Source organism: Mugil cephalus, chromosome 20, assembly GCF_022458985.1.
Source record: "Mugil cephalus isolate CIBA_MC_2020 chromosome 20, CIBA_Mcephalus_1.1, whole genome shotgun sequence".
Lineage (NCBI taxonomy): Eukaryota > Metazoa > Chordata > Actinopteri > Mugiliformes > Mugilidae > Mugil > Mugil cephalus.
The window spans coordinates 16,969,421-16,981,399 of record NC_061789.1 but is presented as its reverse complement, the minus strand read 5'-3'; the positions used below and the strand labels follow the sequence as shown (position 1 = coordinate 16,981,399).

The 11,979-nt window shown below is 43.7% G+C and overlaps 1 protein-coding gene across 2 annotated transcripts; it reads left to right on the top strand.

Moving 5' to 3' along the window:
• The first annotated feature begins 640 nt into the window (after positions 1-640).
• map3k14a (mitogen-activated protein kinase kinase kinase 14a) lies at positions 641-11,847 on the top strand. Of its 2 annotated transcripts, none has more exons than XM_047571188.1 (16): positions 641-706; positions 5,704-5,970; positions 6,054-6,129; positions 6,220-6,442; positions 6,613-6,987; positions 7,078-7,212; positions 7,295-7,424; positions 7,814-7,942; positions 8,971-9,075; positions 9,166-9,323; positions 9,413-9,563; positions 10,309-10,620; positions 10,710-10,819; positions 10,998-11,136; positions 11,244-11,344; positions 11,441-11,847. In XM_047571188.1, the coding sequence occupies exons 2-16, from the start codon at positions 5,718-5,720 to the stop codon at positions 11,600-11,602; spliced, it is 2,559 nt and encodes an 852-aa protein (XP_047427144.1). In that variant the 5' UTR covers positions 641-706; positions 5,704-5,717; the 3' UTR covers positions 11,603-11,847. The 2 variants fall into 2 exon arrangements, with proteins under 2 accessions (XP_047427144.1, XP_047427143.1); XM_047571187.1 differs by lacking the exon at positions 641-706 and adding an exon at positions 4,128-4,440.
• Positions 11,848-11,979: the final 132 nt, after the last annotated feature.

Genomic DNA, 11,979 nt, shown 5'->3' with positions numbered 1-11,979 from the left:
TAGGTTAAAATAATAATAATAATAATAATAATAATGATAATAATAATAATAATAATAATAACCCCATGCTTCTCTTGGCTGCTTTTGCTCACGGGTCAACATATATTGTTATTTGACGTGTCATGACTGAACATGAAAGTAGCTCAATTAGTTCAACTCTAGAGCTAATGAGCACATTTAGTCCGTAGGTTATGACTCCATCTTGTGGTAGAATCGTGTCAATACAAAGAAAGTCATTGGTAGCGTCATGTATCGGGGTGATAAAATACACTATTTCTTACTCATCTTTGTAAAATACGAGAAATTTGAACTTTGTTTAGTTATAGTAGATTCTCAGTATAATTATGGAAACGGGAAGCAGAAAGGCCAAAAAAATGAGACATTAAACGGACACCCAGCTCTTCAACGAATTTGAAATGTCAGTTAGTCAAGTTACAAACAAACACTGATATGGTATCTTCAAATTAAATAACACATATTTGTCATTTACGAATACATTAAAACATATTTATAGAGCCCAAGGCGCATCCTAATCACATTGTAACTGACAGTTATTAATACCAGTGTCAAGTTGAGTTTGTATAAAAGCATTAAAAGATGTTATTGTAACATTTAAAAATTACTCTGAAAGGGAACCGGAAACGTTTTATTAGAGGCACGCGAGTGACACGATCGCCGACGGCCGACGCCTTGTACTGGAAGAACGGTGAGTGAACGGTCTCCCGTATTTGTCCTAAATTAATATATTCATCCAGCTTAACACGTTTCAGGCCACCGTCTTTGTGTTGTCTTTCGAGAACGCGACGTCTTGTTTCACATGTTTGACTTCTCAACGAACAGCGCAGACATTTGGGGCGAACTTTAATATGAAATGGCGGTGAATGTCGCTAATGCGGAAGTTTTTGCCAGCGGGTTCACACAAGATTGCGTTCAACGGGAACTATGAATCCATATATATTTGTTCAGTCTTTGACAAGTACTTAACCCAAAGTAGAACGGTAGACTTTGAAGTTTAAGTTGTTTGCTGTAGTGTTGGGCAGTAACGTTACATGTCACAAAGCGGTTTTTTAAACCTCACACACGCCTATTGAAGCAGATGTCTCCAATTAAAACCTCTGCTGTTCTCCTCGATGCATGTATGTTTTTAATTGTCAAGAAGGCCTTGCTACCTGACATTTTAATGTTACTTTGAAGGGAAATAAATATGCCTAAAATAATATAATAAATATGTAACAAACATACTTTCAGAGCCATTAGATATACACACAATATTATAAACTGGGATGTTTTGATGATTATAAAAATCTTAGTAACATTTAATACAAAGCCAAAAAAAAGGTTTCTGTTTTATATTGTCCAATATGAATATATTTAATTGTATGTCCTTGTCATTTTTTTTTAATGAGTCTGATTGGTGTTTTAAACCTTCGTTCATTATTAGCTCATATCTACCATATTTAATTGTTGTCCTGCTCTACTCCACAGTAGTGTGACTGTGTTTAGCCCGGAGTAAAACTTCTGTCTCTGTTAGTAACCCTGGAATAGGTCCATCTTTGACTGACAGCCCTTAGTGCAATCTTGGCTTTATGAAATGGATAGAAACTGCAGATAAGAGTTTTCGTGGAATCTGTTAATGACATACCAAGTTTCATTACAGAGCCACGTTAGATTGCACATTAAATTATACCCGCTAATGTTACTGTGGCAGGACTGTTGTGTAGCAGGGGCAGACCAGGCTGCCCGCTGAAGTTAGGGCAGCTGGTTTAGGTTAGTGCCTCATCCTGTCCACACGCTGAAGTGCCCCTGGGCAAAAAAACACTGAGACCAAAGTAGCTCTCGATGGTGCAGACAACCACTGCAGCCTTCGGGCTCCAGGCGAAATTTGGATAGCAATTTCGAAACTAAATGTTCAGATTCTCAAGAAAGCAGGCTGTTATGAGAATGTTTGGCATTTGGCATCCATGGCAGGAATTTAGCGGTGAATGCATGTTTTGGTGGATTTGCAAAACCTGTATTTTCGCTGTTGATTAACCTGTTGTTTTTGGTCTGTCACAATAGTGAAAAAAACCTATTATCATTTCTCTTTTCAGTTCGGCTTTCTTATTTTTTTCTGTGCTTTAGTAATGTGCCAGGAATTTGCATGCATTCACATTTGAAATGAAATCATTTGCAACAAAGACAGGAAATCTATGCACTCAGTCACTCATACGGATGACTCCTATTTGTAGGGTCATCAGGGTTTAGTTGTGAGCAGTGAGCTGGAAAAGGGAAGTCGTCAGGAGAGACGCAAAAAAAGCGACTGAATACTTCGCAGTTGAGTGTGAGAATGCAGATACTTCTTCAAGAACCTAGTCCAGGGCCGGTTTCCTGAGAAGCAGCCGCCATATCCCTCAAGGAATGCGTGTCTCTGTGTGTTCAGGTTCGGTCCCTTTTCGCCGTCCTTACTAAAGGGTTTGGAATTTCATTAATCCGCGTGAGCGTACGGCACAAGTCGGCTTAATATAGTCACCGAGTGTATGTGGAGTTCAGCTCAGGATATCTCTGCAGAAGATCATCACGTATAGCAGCACTTAATCTTTAAAAGAAATACAGTTGTTGTGCGTATCCTCTCGGTTACGAGTTTATTAAATATGCCTGTGCGTTCTGATGTAATCCGGAGCTCCAGCCGTGCAATAACTCCTCTGTGGTTGGGTTCCTGGTTGAATCCGCTTGAGTGCGAATGCTGGTAGGATTTAGAGCTGCAAATGCAAAATGGATATTTTAACTGATAGAAAAGTGATCAGCTATTTGATGATTAATCTCCTAAGCGGTGTTTTTGCATTCATTAAGCAATATAAAACATGGCCCTAAACATATAGCCAAATTCTTAAAGAGTGATCTTAAACAGCTAGAAGGTTGTAAGTTGTGCAGCAGAGGTTATAGTCTCCACAGAGCCCTGATTTTATTGTCAGACTCAGAAGTCTGAGTCACATAACTGAGAAGTTCTCCAAAATTCTTGGAACAACGTACCTGCTTTTCTTTTTATTTATTATTGTGTATTAATTCCTATTGACATCTGTAAAAGATTCAAATGTTGGACATCATTTCACTACAACTCTTTTGGATATTTCTTTCAAATTGTTGACAGACTGTTTAACTGGAAAGATAAGCGGCATGTTAACAGATTGTTGGTGGCGCCTCCTAACTACCCATGAACTCGGTGACTAATCGAGTAGTAAAAACCAAATCCTAACTAAATACGACAGTGTCCGCAAACACTTTTTTCAGGTTGTCACTGATGGTTGTTGTCATGACAAATAGTTTCCTTATCACTAAGGGTGCACTGAGCAACTTGCATTGAGCTGTTCATTTCTGGCTTTCTCGAGTGATGTTCTGAGTTTCCTGTTGCGGTTTGTGCATGGGTAAGCTGTTTTGCTGCTAAAAAGAAAAGCAAGTGCGATTATTTCAGATAGATGTAGAAAACCACTCACTTCTCATCTGTGCAGTTATTTTCCACATGAGTGTGTCAGGCATCGCGTATCGCAGAAGTCGTGTTTACCAAAGGTAGAAAAGAGGCCGTATCCTAGTTTGTTGTTGAGGTTATGACAACTGGGCTTCGCGGCGGTTGAGGGTGTGACATGACATATGACATGAGGACACACTCATCGGGATATCAGAGCAAACAAAAGGTCACAAAATTCTGTTCGTTTTCTTCGGCGTTGAGCACGTACAGAAAGTCCGAAACTCACGAAGAGTAGATTGTTTTGTGCGTGTTTAGTATGGGTTCATTTTGTGACATCTCTGCACTGTTTGTCACTTTACTGCCTTCTTTTATTTGTCCACGTTCGCCGCTGGTCCGTATTGATTGTGTCATTACTTCTCCTAAATCATATCTTAACAGATCACCGAAAACTGGCTCTCGTTTCTGTCCACAGTTCACAGTCGACAGTAAGAATCGTAATTGAACGTGTTATCTCTGATCCCGGAGTCGTTAGAGGGCAGAGCGAGTTAAACAGACCTATTGGAGTGAGCAAAGGGAGGGTGGAATATGGGGAAGTGTACATGCATTTCCCATAAGTCACCCAACTCCTCCCACCAGTTGGCTGAGAGCCAGCATGAAGCAAAGCTTAGAGCGGAGCGCAGGCACTCTGCTCAGAGACATTACTGAAAACCAGAACGTGAAGGACGAGGCAGGCGACCGAAGCACACAGCCAGCGTAGATGACGGGCTGGTCAGAAGCAGATAGGCCGGATGTAGATAGCAGAACAGGCTGGCATCTGTCTGTACGCCTACTACCCCGGGCAGAGTTGTTTTTGCGGTAGTGTTTATTGCAGTGGGTTTTCTCTACTTCCTTTCCACGTAAATTCATCGGGGTGTGGTGGTGCAGTGTTTTAAGACGGAAGTGACACTTGAATCGCTTCGCTCTAGATTTTCTTGCAGTGCATCAAGACGGCACACAAGGTAATGGCGTGACTTAACTTCAACAGCTCGAACTGAAATGTGACTGTGTTTTCTGGTGTCAGTTTTTCTGTGGTGTCGTGTGGATTAGTACCGATGGTCCGGTTAAGATCTGGTTTAATGTAAGATTGTTTTAGACGAGTTTTCAAAGTTAATCTGTGTGAAGCCGCCGTTAACCAGAAGGGATACACGAATGCAGCGTGCTGCAACTGTAGTCCTAGTTCTCCGTTTGTGCCTTTCAAATTGCAAATAACTCCTAATGAGATGAAGGAAGTGTGTTGATTTCATAGCCGTACGTGTTCTGCCGGCCATAGCCTCCAACTACAGGCAAACAGCCGGGCAGATTTTGATTTAAACTCGGTGCCGCCGTGCCTCACCTAGTTTACTTCCTCTGACTGAAACAGAACTCTTGCATTTAACGACACGGTTGCAACTGTCAAAACAAGGCCAGAGTTGGATTTCCTGTCTCATCTGCCCACCGCAAACTTTCAAAGTTTCGCTTCTAATCAATGATCAACTGCACTAATAAGGTTAACTTCAAACGCGCAGGAGATGTAAAGCTTCTGATTGTTGCACTAAAGTGTGACTGCACACGTTTTTATGAGTTTATGAGCTCTTTTTCTTCTGATGATTGTGTCACAAAAATGCTGCTTGGTTACAGACAAACAAACAATTGTAAGACCTAGACTAAAGATAAGATTAAGAATAAGATTTGTAGTTGGTTGCTACCATACATGTTTATTTCTTTTTAGGAATTATCATTGTAGCATTTAGAGGAAACAGCATACATGTGCTTACATGAGGTCACTCCCTCCCAGTGATTGTATGACATCAGCTGTATAGATGTAATGTAGTTCCATCCTTTGTGATCAGAGATTAGACAAAATCATTTATCATGTACAAAATAACTGTGAACGAGTCAAGTTTTTTATGGGAAGATTAATATACTACCATTATATTTTAAATTATGTATACTAATAGTTATGGCTAACAATCAAATATGTTTTAAATCATATCAAGTATATAAAGCATAAAACCGTCATTAATTGCTGGTTCCACCTCCTCAGATGTGTGGATTTTATAGTTTTCTTTCTCGTACCTGACGAATATTTTACTGAATATCATTGGGTTTTGTCTTCTTTCTTTTTTTGCACAACTGGTACTAAAACAATTATTTCTTAATTGGTTTCACTGTGCTTAAGTTAATGATGGACGTCGAAAACACAACTAATTGTTGACATGTCAACTGTTATTCTCTCTTTCCAGATTGAGCAGATGAAATGGCGGTGAGTCACAGAATCTTCAATTCAACAGCGCCCTTCTCCGGATGCCCCCAAGCTGAGCTGAAGGGCTCGTACATGCCCCGCTCCACCGGGGAGCAGGAGACAGAGGAAGATGAGGAGGAGGGAAAAGAGAGCAAAATGGCCTACCGGGCGAACTGGCCCAGGATCAACAAAGTGCTGACGCAAGGAACTGCGGAACAAGTGGGAGAACGGCCATTTAAGAATTCCCCCTTCATTGCCCAGGCTGAATGTAAATATTTCCTTTTTTCTTTTTTAATGATAAACCAAACAGCTGCCGGACAGGATTTAACATTAACGCTACGCTGTCTTTAGGTGAAAGCCAGGATGCGTTCAGTCCGTCTTGTTCGGAACGTTCCTTTGTTCCATCCCCTAACTGTTTCACCAGCAGGTATGACATTACCTTGACTACATCATACAGATTTGTGTGTAGTGGTCATGCTGTGTTCTGTAACCATGCTTTCGATTCGTGTCGCTTCAGCGTTTCCTCCGAGCACAACAACGTGGCGTGCCCGACGACGGCCTCCATCCACGAGCTGAGCAGCGTGCTGCCGTCCCTCAGTCCGAGAAAGAGGAGCCGGAGGAGGCAGAAGCGCAAGGGGAAAAAGAAGCAAGAAAAGAAGAAGGAAAAGCACAGGCAGAGGCATCGAATGCCTTCTGGCGTCCCTGAACAGGAGAGTGGAAGTTCTCTGGTTCCGATCTTGGTGAGAAGACTTCTCATTTTTAAAAAAGCTTGCGAAACTGGCATATGCAGAAGTGAGCTGGTTGAGAGCGCCTCATCTTTCATGCCACATTCTTTGGCTCAAAATCCAGACATACAAACAATAAGCCTTCCCTATATCGGAAGTGAACTTTTTTCTCGTGTCTCCTATAGGAGGAGTCGTCTCTCGGAGGGAGAAGCGACCTCAGCACGTCTTGCTGCAGCAGCTCAGAGGAACAGGACCGAGGGCCGTCTTTCTACAGCGGACAGGTCTACAGCACGGGCTCCAGCTGCTCTCCTCTAAACTGGCCTCGACTGGGCTGCTTCCCCAGCCTCAGCGCGTACGAGCAGGACTGCAGCTCGGACTCCTGCAGCAGCCTGGGAGACTGCTCGCTGGCTCTCGCCGGCCTCAGGGGCAGCGTCAGTCAGGGGGACCCGTGCTACGCGGGGCCCTTTTTCAAAGAGGTGGAGAGAGAGGCCAGGGAGGAGGAGGACGAGCTCTCGTCGGTCGATTCCGTCAGCAACGAAGGGATAATCTTTTACAATGAAGTACGTTCTGCCTTACTTCAGCCGACTCCCGCTTTCTCTTTTAAAAATGTGGTTCAGCTACACGAACTAGTTTTTGTCTTTCCCTCACAGAAAATTCAGCCTGTGGACTCTGAATACAAGGAGGGGAGGGAGTATGTCCTCTCGCGGTTTATCAAGGAAGGCTCCTACGGTGAAGTGCACAGTGCTCAAGATGTCAAGACGGGATACAAATTCGCAGTCAAGAAGGTAACGCAGAGCGTGTTGATGTCTTTTTTCCCACTGGCAGGTTTACGATATCCTAACTCTCGTGTTCCACCCCTTCTCACAGATACACCTGAAGAGGTTCAGCAGCGAGGAGGTGGGTGCGTGGAGTGCCCTCAGATCTCCTCGGGTGGTGGAACTCTTCGGGGCGGTCAGAGAGGGGCCCCACATCGTCCTCATGATGGACCACAAATCAGGTAGTCCGATTTGCCCATTTCGTGGCGACCGACTGCAAACAGCTGTGATAAATTAAGGGCAAACACATGTACAGTAGGTGCGACATGAGGAGAACATTCAAGCGTGTAAAAATACCGGTGCGATTAGCGTCGAGATGTGGAAGTGGGTGGTTGTGGGATGCTAGGAATGACTGTTGAGCTTCCTTGAAGCGTTACAGTACAAATTACACCAAAATTTGCGCTGAGAGATCCCTGCGTGATAAAGGCAAAGACGTAACTCCTCCCTTAGCAATCAAATGTCGGCTTCTCCGGAGGCCTCAGTGACGAGGAATGGTTGAATCAGATCGTCTGTATTGGTAAACATTAGCCAGACAGTCTTTGTTCTGCTCTGATGGTATCTGTTGTTCCAGGCTCCCTGGGCGAGCTGATAGTGGAGCGTGGCCGGCTGCCAGAGGACTTAAGCCTCCACTACCACTCTCAAGTCTTAACAGCCATGGAGTACCTGGTGAAGAAAAAAGTAGTGCACCTAGATATTAAAGGTATGTTCACAAATGGTAAACTAACGGTCAGGTTTTACCTGAGTTAACAGTTAACTCAGTTAACAATCATTTCTTTATTCAAGGTCACTATTTTAAAGCCACTGTGTCAATTTAAAGTCATACTGTTGATGCACATTGTTTGATGAACTGCTCTGTAAGTGTCATGGCTAAAAAGGTAACAGCATCAGATATTAGCATTGGCCCATAAACAGTTTCAGGATGAGTTTTAACAACAGTAGCACAATAGTAATAACAGTAAAAACTAAATGTGTCAGCTTGACTTTTACTTGTTATGGTATCTAGTGGAAAACAAAAACATACTGAGAGTAAGTGAGGTTTCTAACTAATTGTCATCAGAGGATTTTGTGCCTTTGTGCAGCTGTTGTGTGGAACACAAGTGTCATCGATACAGTGTAGATGTGATCTGCAGACACCTGTGTTGTGAAACCAGATTGAAGACGGGCTGGGAATTTCCCACAGCGTGACTCACCGCTGCTCTTTAGAGACTGCGCATGCGCACGGAATCAGGAGACCAAAGAGAAAGGGAGAACGAAATAGATGGGGGGATGGGACGGGGAGTAGGAAGTAGTGAGAGAACGAGATGAAAGAGTAACACAACAGAAAGAAGGCAGTGGGTGAGAATGAAGTGGACAAAAGTTGAGAAAAAAAAGAAGGAAACTGAAAAACAGATGAGGAACTTAACTGTAGGAAGAAGAAAAAAAACAGGCTGAAGGGCAAACAAAAGAGGATATTTGGTGTGTTGCTCAAGCGCCACCTGGTGTCCGTAAGGCTCACTGTCACTAGTTTTCATCCCACATTAAAGGGTTTCCTGCAGCAGCTGTCCCTCACTGACTTCATATTTCCATTTTATTTGGCTCTCTTTTTAGCAGACTGTTTGCTGTCTATGCAGCTGTGCTGTTTCTAATTATGTCATCCTCAAGCCACACTGCCCAAGTCATGGAAATTGTTCCACAGAAAGCAGTGCACGGATTATTTCCTGTATAACCGAGTCTAATTGTTCCCCTTAGCTGACAACGTGTTGCTGTCGGAGGACGGTAGAGACACCTTCCTGTGTGACTTCGGACACGCGGAGAGACTCGACAATCAGGGGCAGAGCCTCAGCGGGTCCAAAGGTGAACGCAGTGAAACTTCAGACGTGCGCCGAAGCAGATGTGCGCCCTTATCTGTTGATTCACCATTTGTCCTCGTGTAATTCGATACAGATCTGAAGGGATCGGAAACCCACATGGCACCTGAGATAGTAAAAGCAGAACCCCGTGGAGCCAAAGCAGATGTGTGGAGCAGCTGCTGCATGTTACTACACATGCTCAACGGGTGTCAACCTTGGACAAGATATTACACCTGTAGACTTTACCTGAAGGTAAAAAATCTCCACTACGCCCTGCCGCTTCACTGCAGAAATAAACCCGTTTGACACTTGAGCCAATCCACTTTTTCTGATGGTTACAGATTGCTAACGAGCCCCCACCCCTGAGAGAGATCCCACCTGACTGTAGCCCTCTCACAGCGGAAGTAATAAAGGCAGGGCTCGAGAAGGATCCGGTCAAGAGGTCATCAGCATCTGAGCTTAAAGACAAAGCTGACAGAGCTCTGAGAGAAGGTAAAGATTCATAAAAGTGTGCGAGTGACATATTCTTTGGTTTAAGTTGTTAGTAGAACAAAAAAAAGTGTTTAGTAGCTCTACTTTTTTAGTTTATACTTGATAACATGTTGTGTTTGCATCTTTACTACAGTGAGCACTTTCGGCTATTATTATTCTAGAAAAAATTAAAAGCTAAATTACGAATTATTTTATATTGGGTGCAGCCCTATGTCGTCTGTGTAGTTATTCTTGTGCCGGGGCATACTGGCCCCCTAACACTCCCTTCTGCCCCCCTTCCTCCCTCTACACCTCACAACATGCCAGTGCTAAGCCAGTTGTGTATTTACGTGTGATGTTTGTGAGTTCCCAGTCTGAATAAGCGTCCATGTCCTGTTGATGTCCTCAATGGTAATAGGCTATTTGCATTAGTCCCAGCTGCTGTTTGTCTAGTCACGGTAGTCTTTATGCCCCAGCTCACTGTCACTGTTGCATGGACATACGTTGGACGAGGATGCACCCAAGATAACAAAGTCAAGTCATGCAATCATTTTCTATAACTCATTCATTGCTTTGAGCCGATGTTAGTAACCGAAGGTGATTACGTCTGTGCTTTACCGTTTATTTTTATCATTTTATCCTCTGCGATCTGGCTAAAGCAAATCAACTTGACACTTAAACAGCGATGGGATAAATACACACATGTCTCCCATGGATACACCATTATCCACAGTTAGATTTAATGTGATTCTCTCTTTGATTGCAGTTGGAGGACTCACCAGCCCAGTGAAGGGACCCTACACAGAGCCCTTGTATATTGCCAACAAACCACCGGACTTCCTGCAGCTGATTAATAGCAGCGCTGACTTGGAGGATGAGGAGGAATGTCAAGGCTATCTCAAGGCAACGGGGAGGAGGACAAAGAAACTGGAGGATGAGGAAGGAGTGGATGCTGAGTATAACAAGTCGAAACATGACTCATTTTCGGGTCCACAAATGTTGATCTCTGAGCCGAAGCAGAAGAAGTGCAACAAGATCACTACCGTGTCTGAACTTGAGCTACGTAAACTAGAGCGAGGTGAGGCTTCTGAGTAACAGCGTTGTGTTTTTTGTGTGCTTGATATGTACGCTTGAACTCTGCTCACGGCCTTTCTGTTCTTTTCATAGACTTCTTCTTGAGCAGCCTGTCCCAGCCTCATCCTGCTGAGCTGCAGGTGGAGCTCTTGTCTTGCATAAGCAGCGACACTTATTCCAACTGGGAGCCATATGACAAAAAGGTAAGCCAAAAGACTAATGATCGTATACACGCGATGAGATTGATATCTGGTAAATAAAGATCTTTGTCAGTTTGTGCCCTGACAAGTTTGCCAAGGTGTGGCTGGTTATTTCTTAGTAAACCGTGTATGTGGCAAAGTGTTAACTGTTTGGCACACGTTCCTTTCTTTCTCTTTAAAGGACTCTGGCCGCTGGTCTCTGAGTCCAGGAGATGACTTCAGCTCCGGTGTCTTCTCCTACAATAGCCAGCCTGATGTGCAGGTCTTCAGCATGGATTTCCTGGGTCACACACAGTTACCGCCACCGTGCTGTTTCGAGGGTGAGATGAAAAGCAATATCATCTGTTTTTTTAAGTTATGCGATGCATTGCCACGCTGTCGATTACAACAATAACTTCATGTGTTTCCTGCGTTATTGTCGCTGCAGGAGTTGATGTGTTTATCGAAGACTTCAGCAGGAGAAGCATTCAGATCAGAGAGGCACGTCGGGTGAAGGTCGGCCACATCGCCACTGGAATCAGCGATCAGGTGAGCATCGCACACCCGTGTCAAGACAGCGGCGAATGCTTGTGTCGTTAAAGAAAGAGAAAGATTGATTTTTTTTTTTTTTCCTTTCTCTTTTAGATCTCTGAGAGGGTGTTCACTCTGGAGACACAGCAGGGCCAGCAGATAGCTCACGATGAGGAGGTGCAGGAGTCTGGTCTGGAGCTCTGCTGTGTTCCTGCTCCAGACTACAGCCAGGCCTGGAAGTGGAGGATCAAAGACGGAGTGCTGGAGACCAGATAGAACTCACAACTCCCTCCTTACAGCAGCAGCCTCATCACAACCATCGATTGGCCTCGTGTCAAACAGTTTTACATACCAGCGTGTGCTTTTTTTATCGCCTAAAAAAAAACTTCTTCTGAAGCTACCATTTTATTTGCAATGCCATTTTGGAGAGTTGTTGTGTACGTTTGCGTCTTGTGATATGTACATTGTTACATGGCTGTTACAGGATATTCACATCCAGTCATTAAATATACTTAACTGTGCAATGTGTGAACAGTTCTTAATCTCTCTTCCACAAACACAGATTAGTGGCAACAACAGCGTAGCTATGGTCTTTCCTGCTTGTCATGATCATTTTGACACTCGACCTTGACATCATGTCAGGCTTAAAAACT

Coding starts and splice junctions, on each gene's coding strand:
- map3k14a (XM_047571188.1), top strand. CDS start 5,718: ATGGCGGTGAGTCACAGAATCTTCAATTCAACAGCGCCCTTCTCCGGA. Junction 9,076..9,165: donor GAGCCTCAGCGGGTCCAAAG/GTGAACGCAGTG, acceptor AATTCGATACAG/ATCTGAAGGGATCGGAAACC. Junction 11,137..11,243: donor GCCACCGTGCTGTTTCGAGG/GTGAGATGAAAA, acceptor TTGTCGCTGCAG/GAGTTGATGTGTTTATCGAA.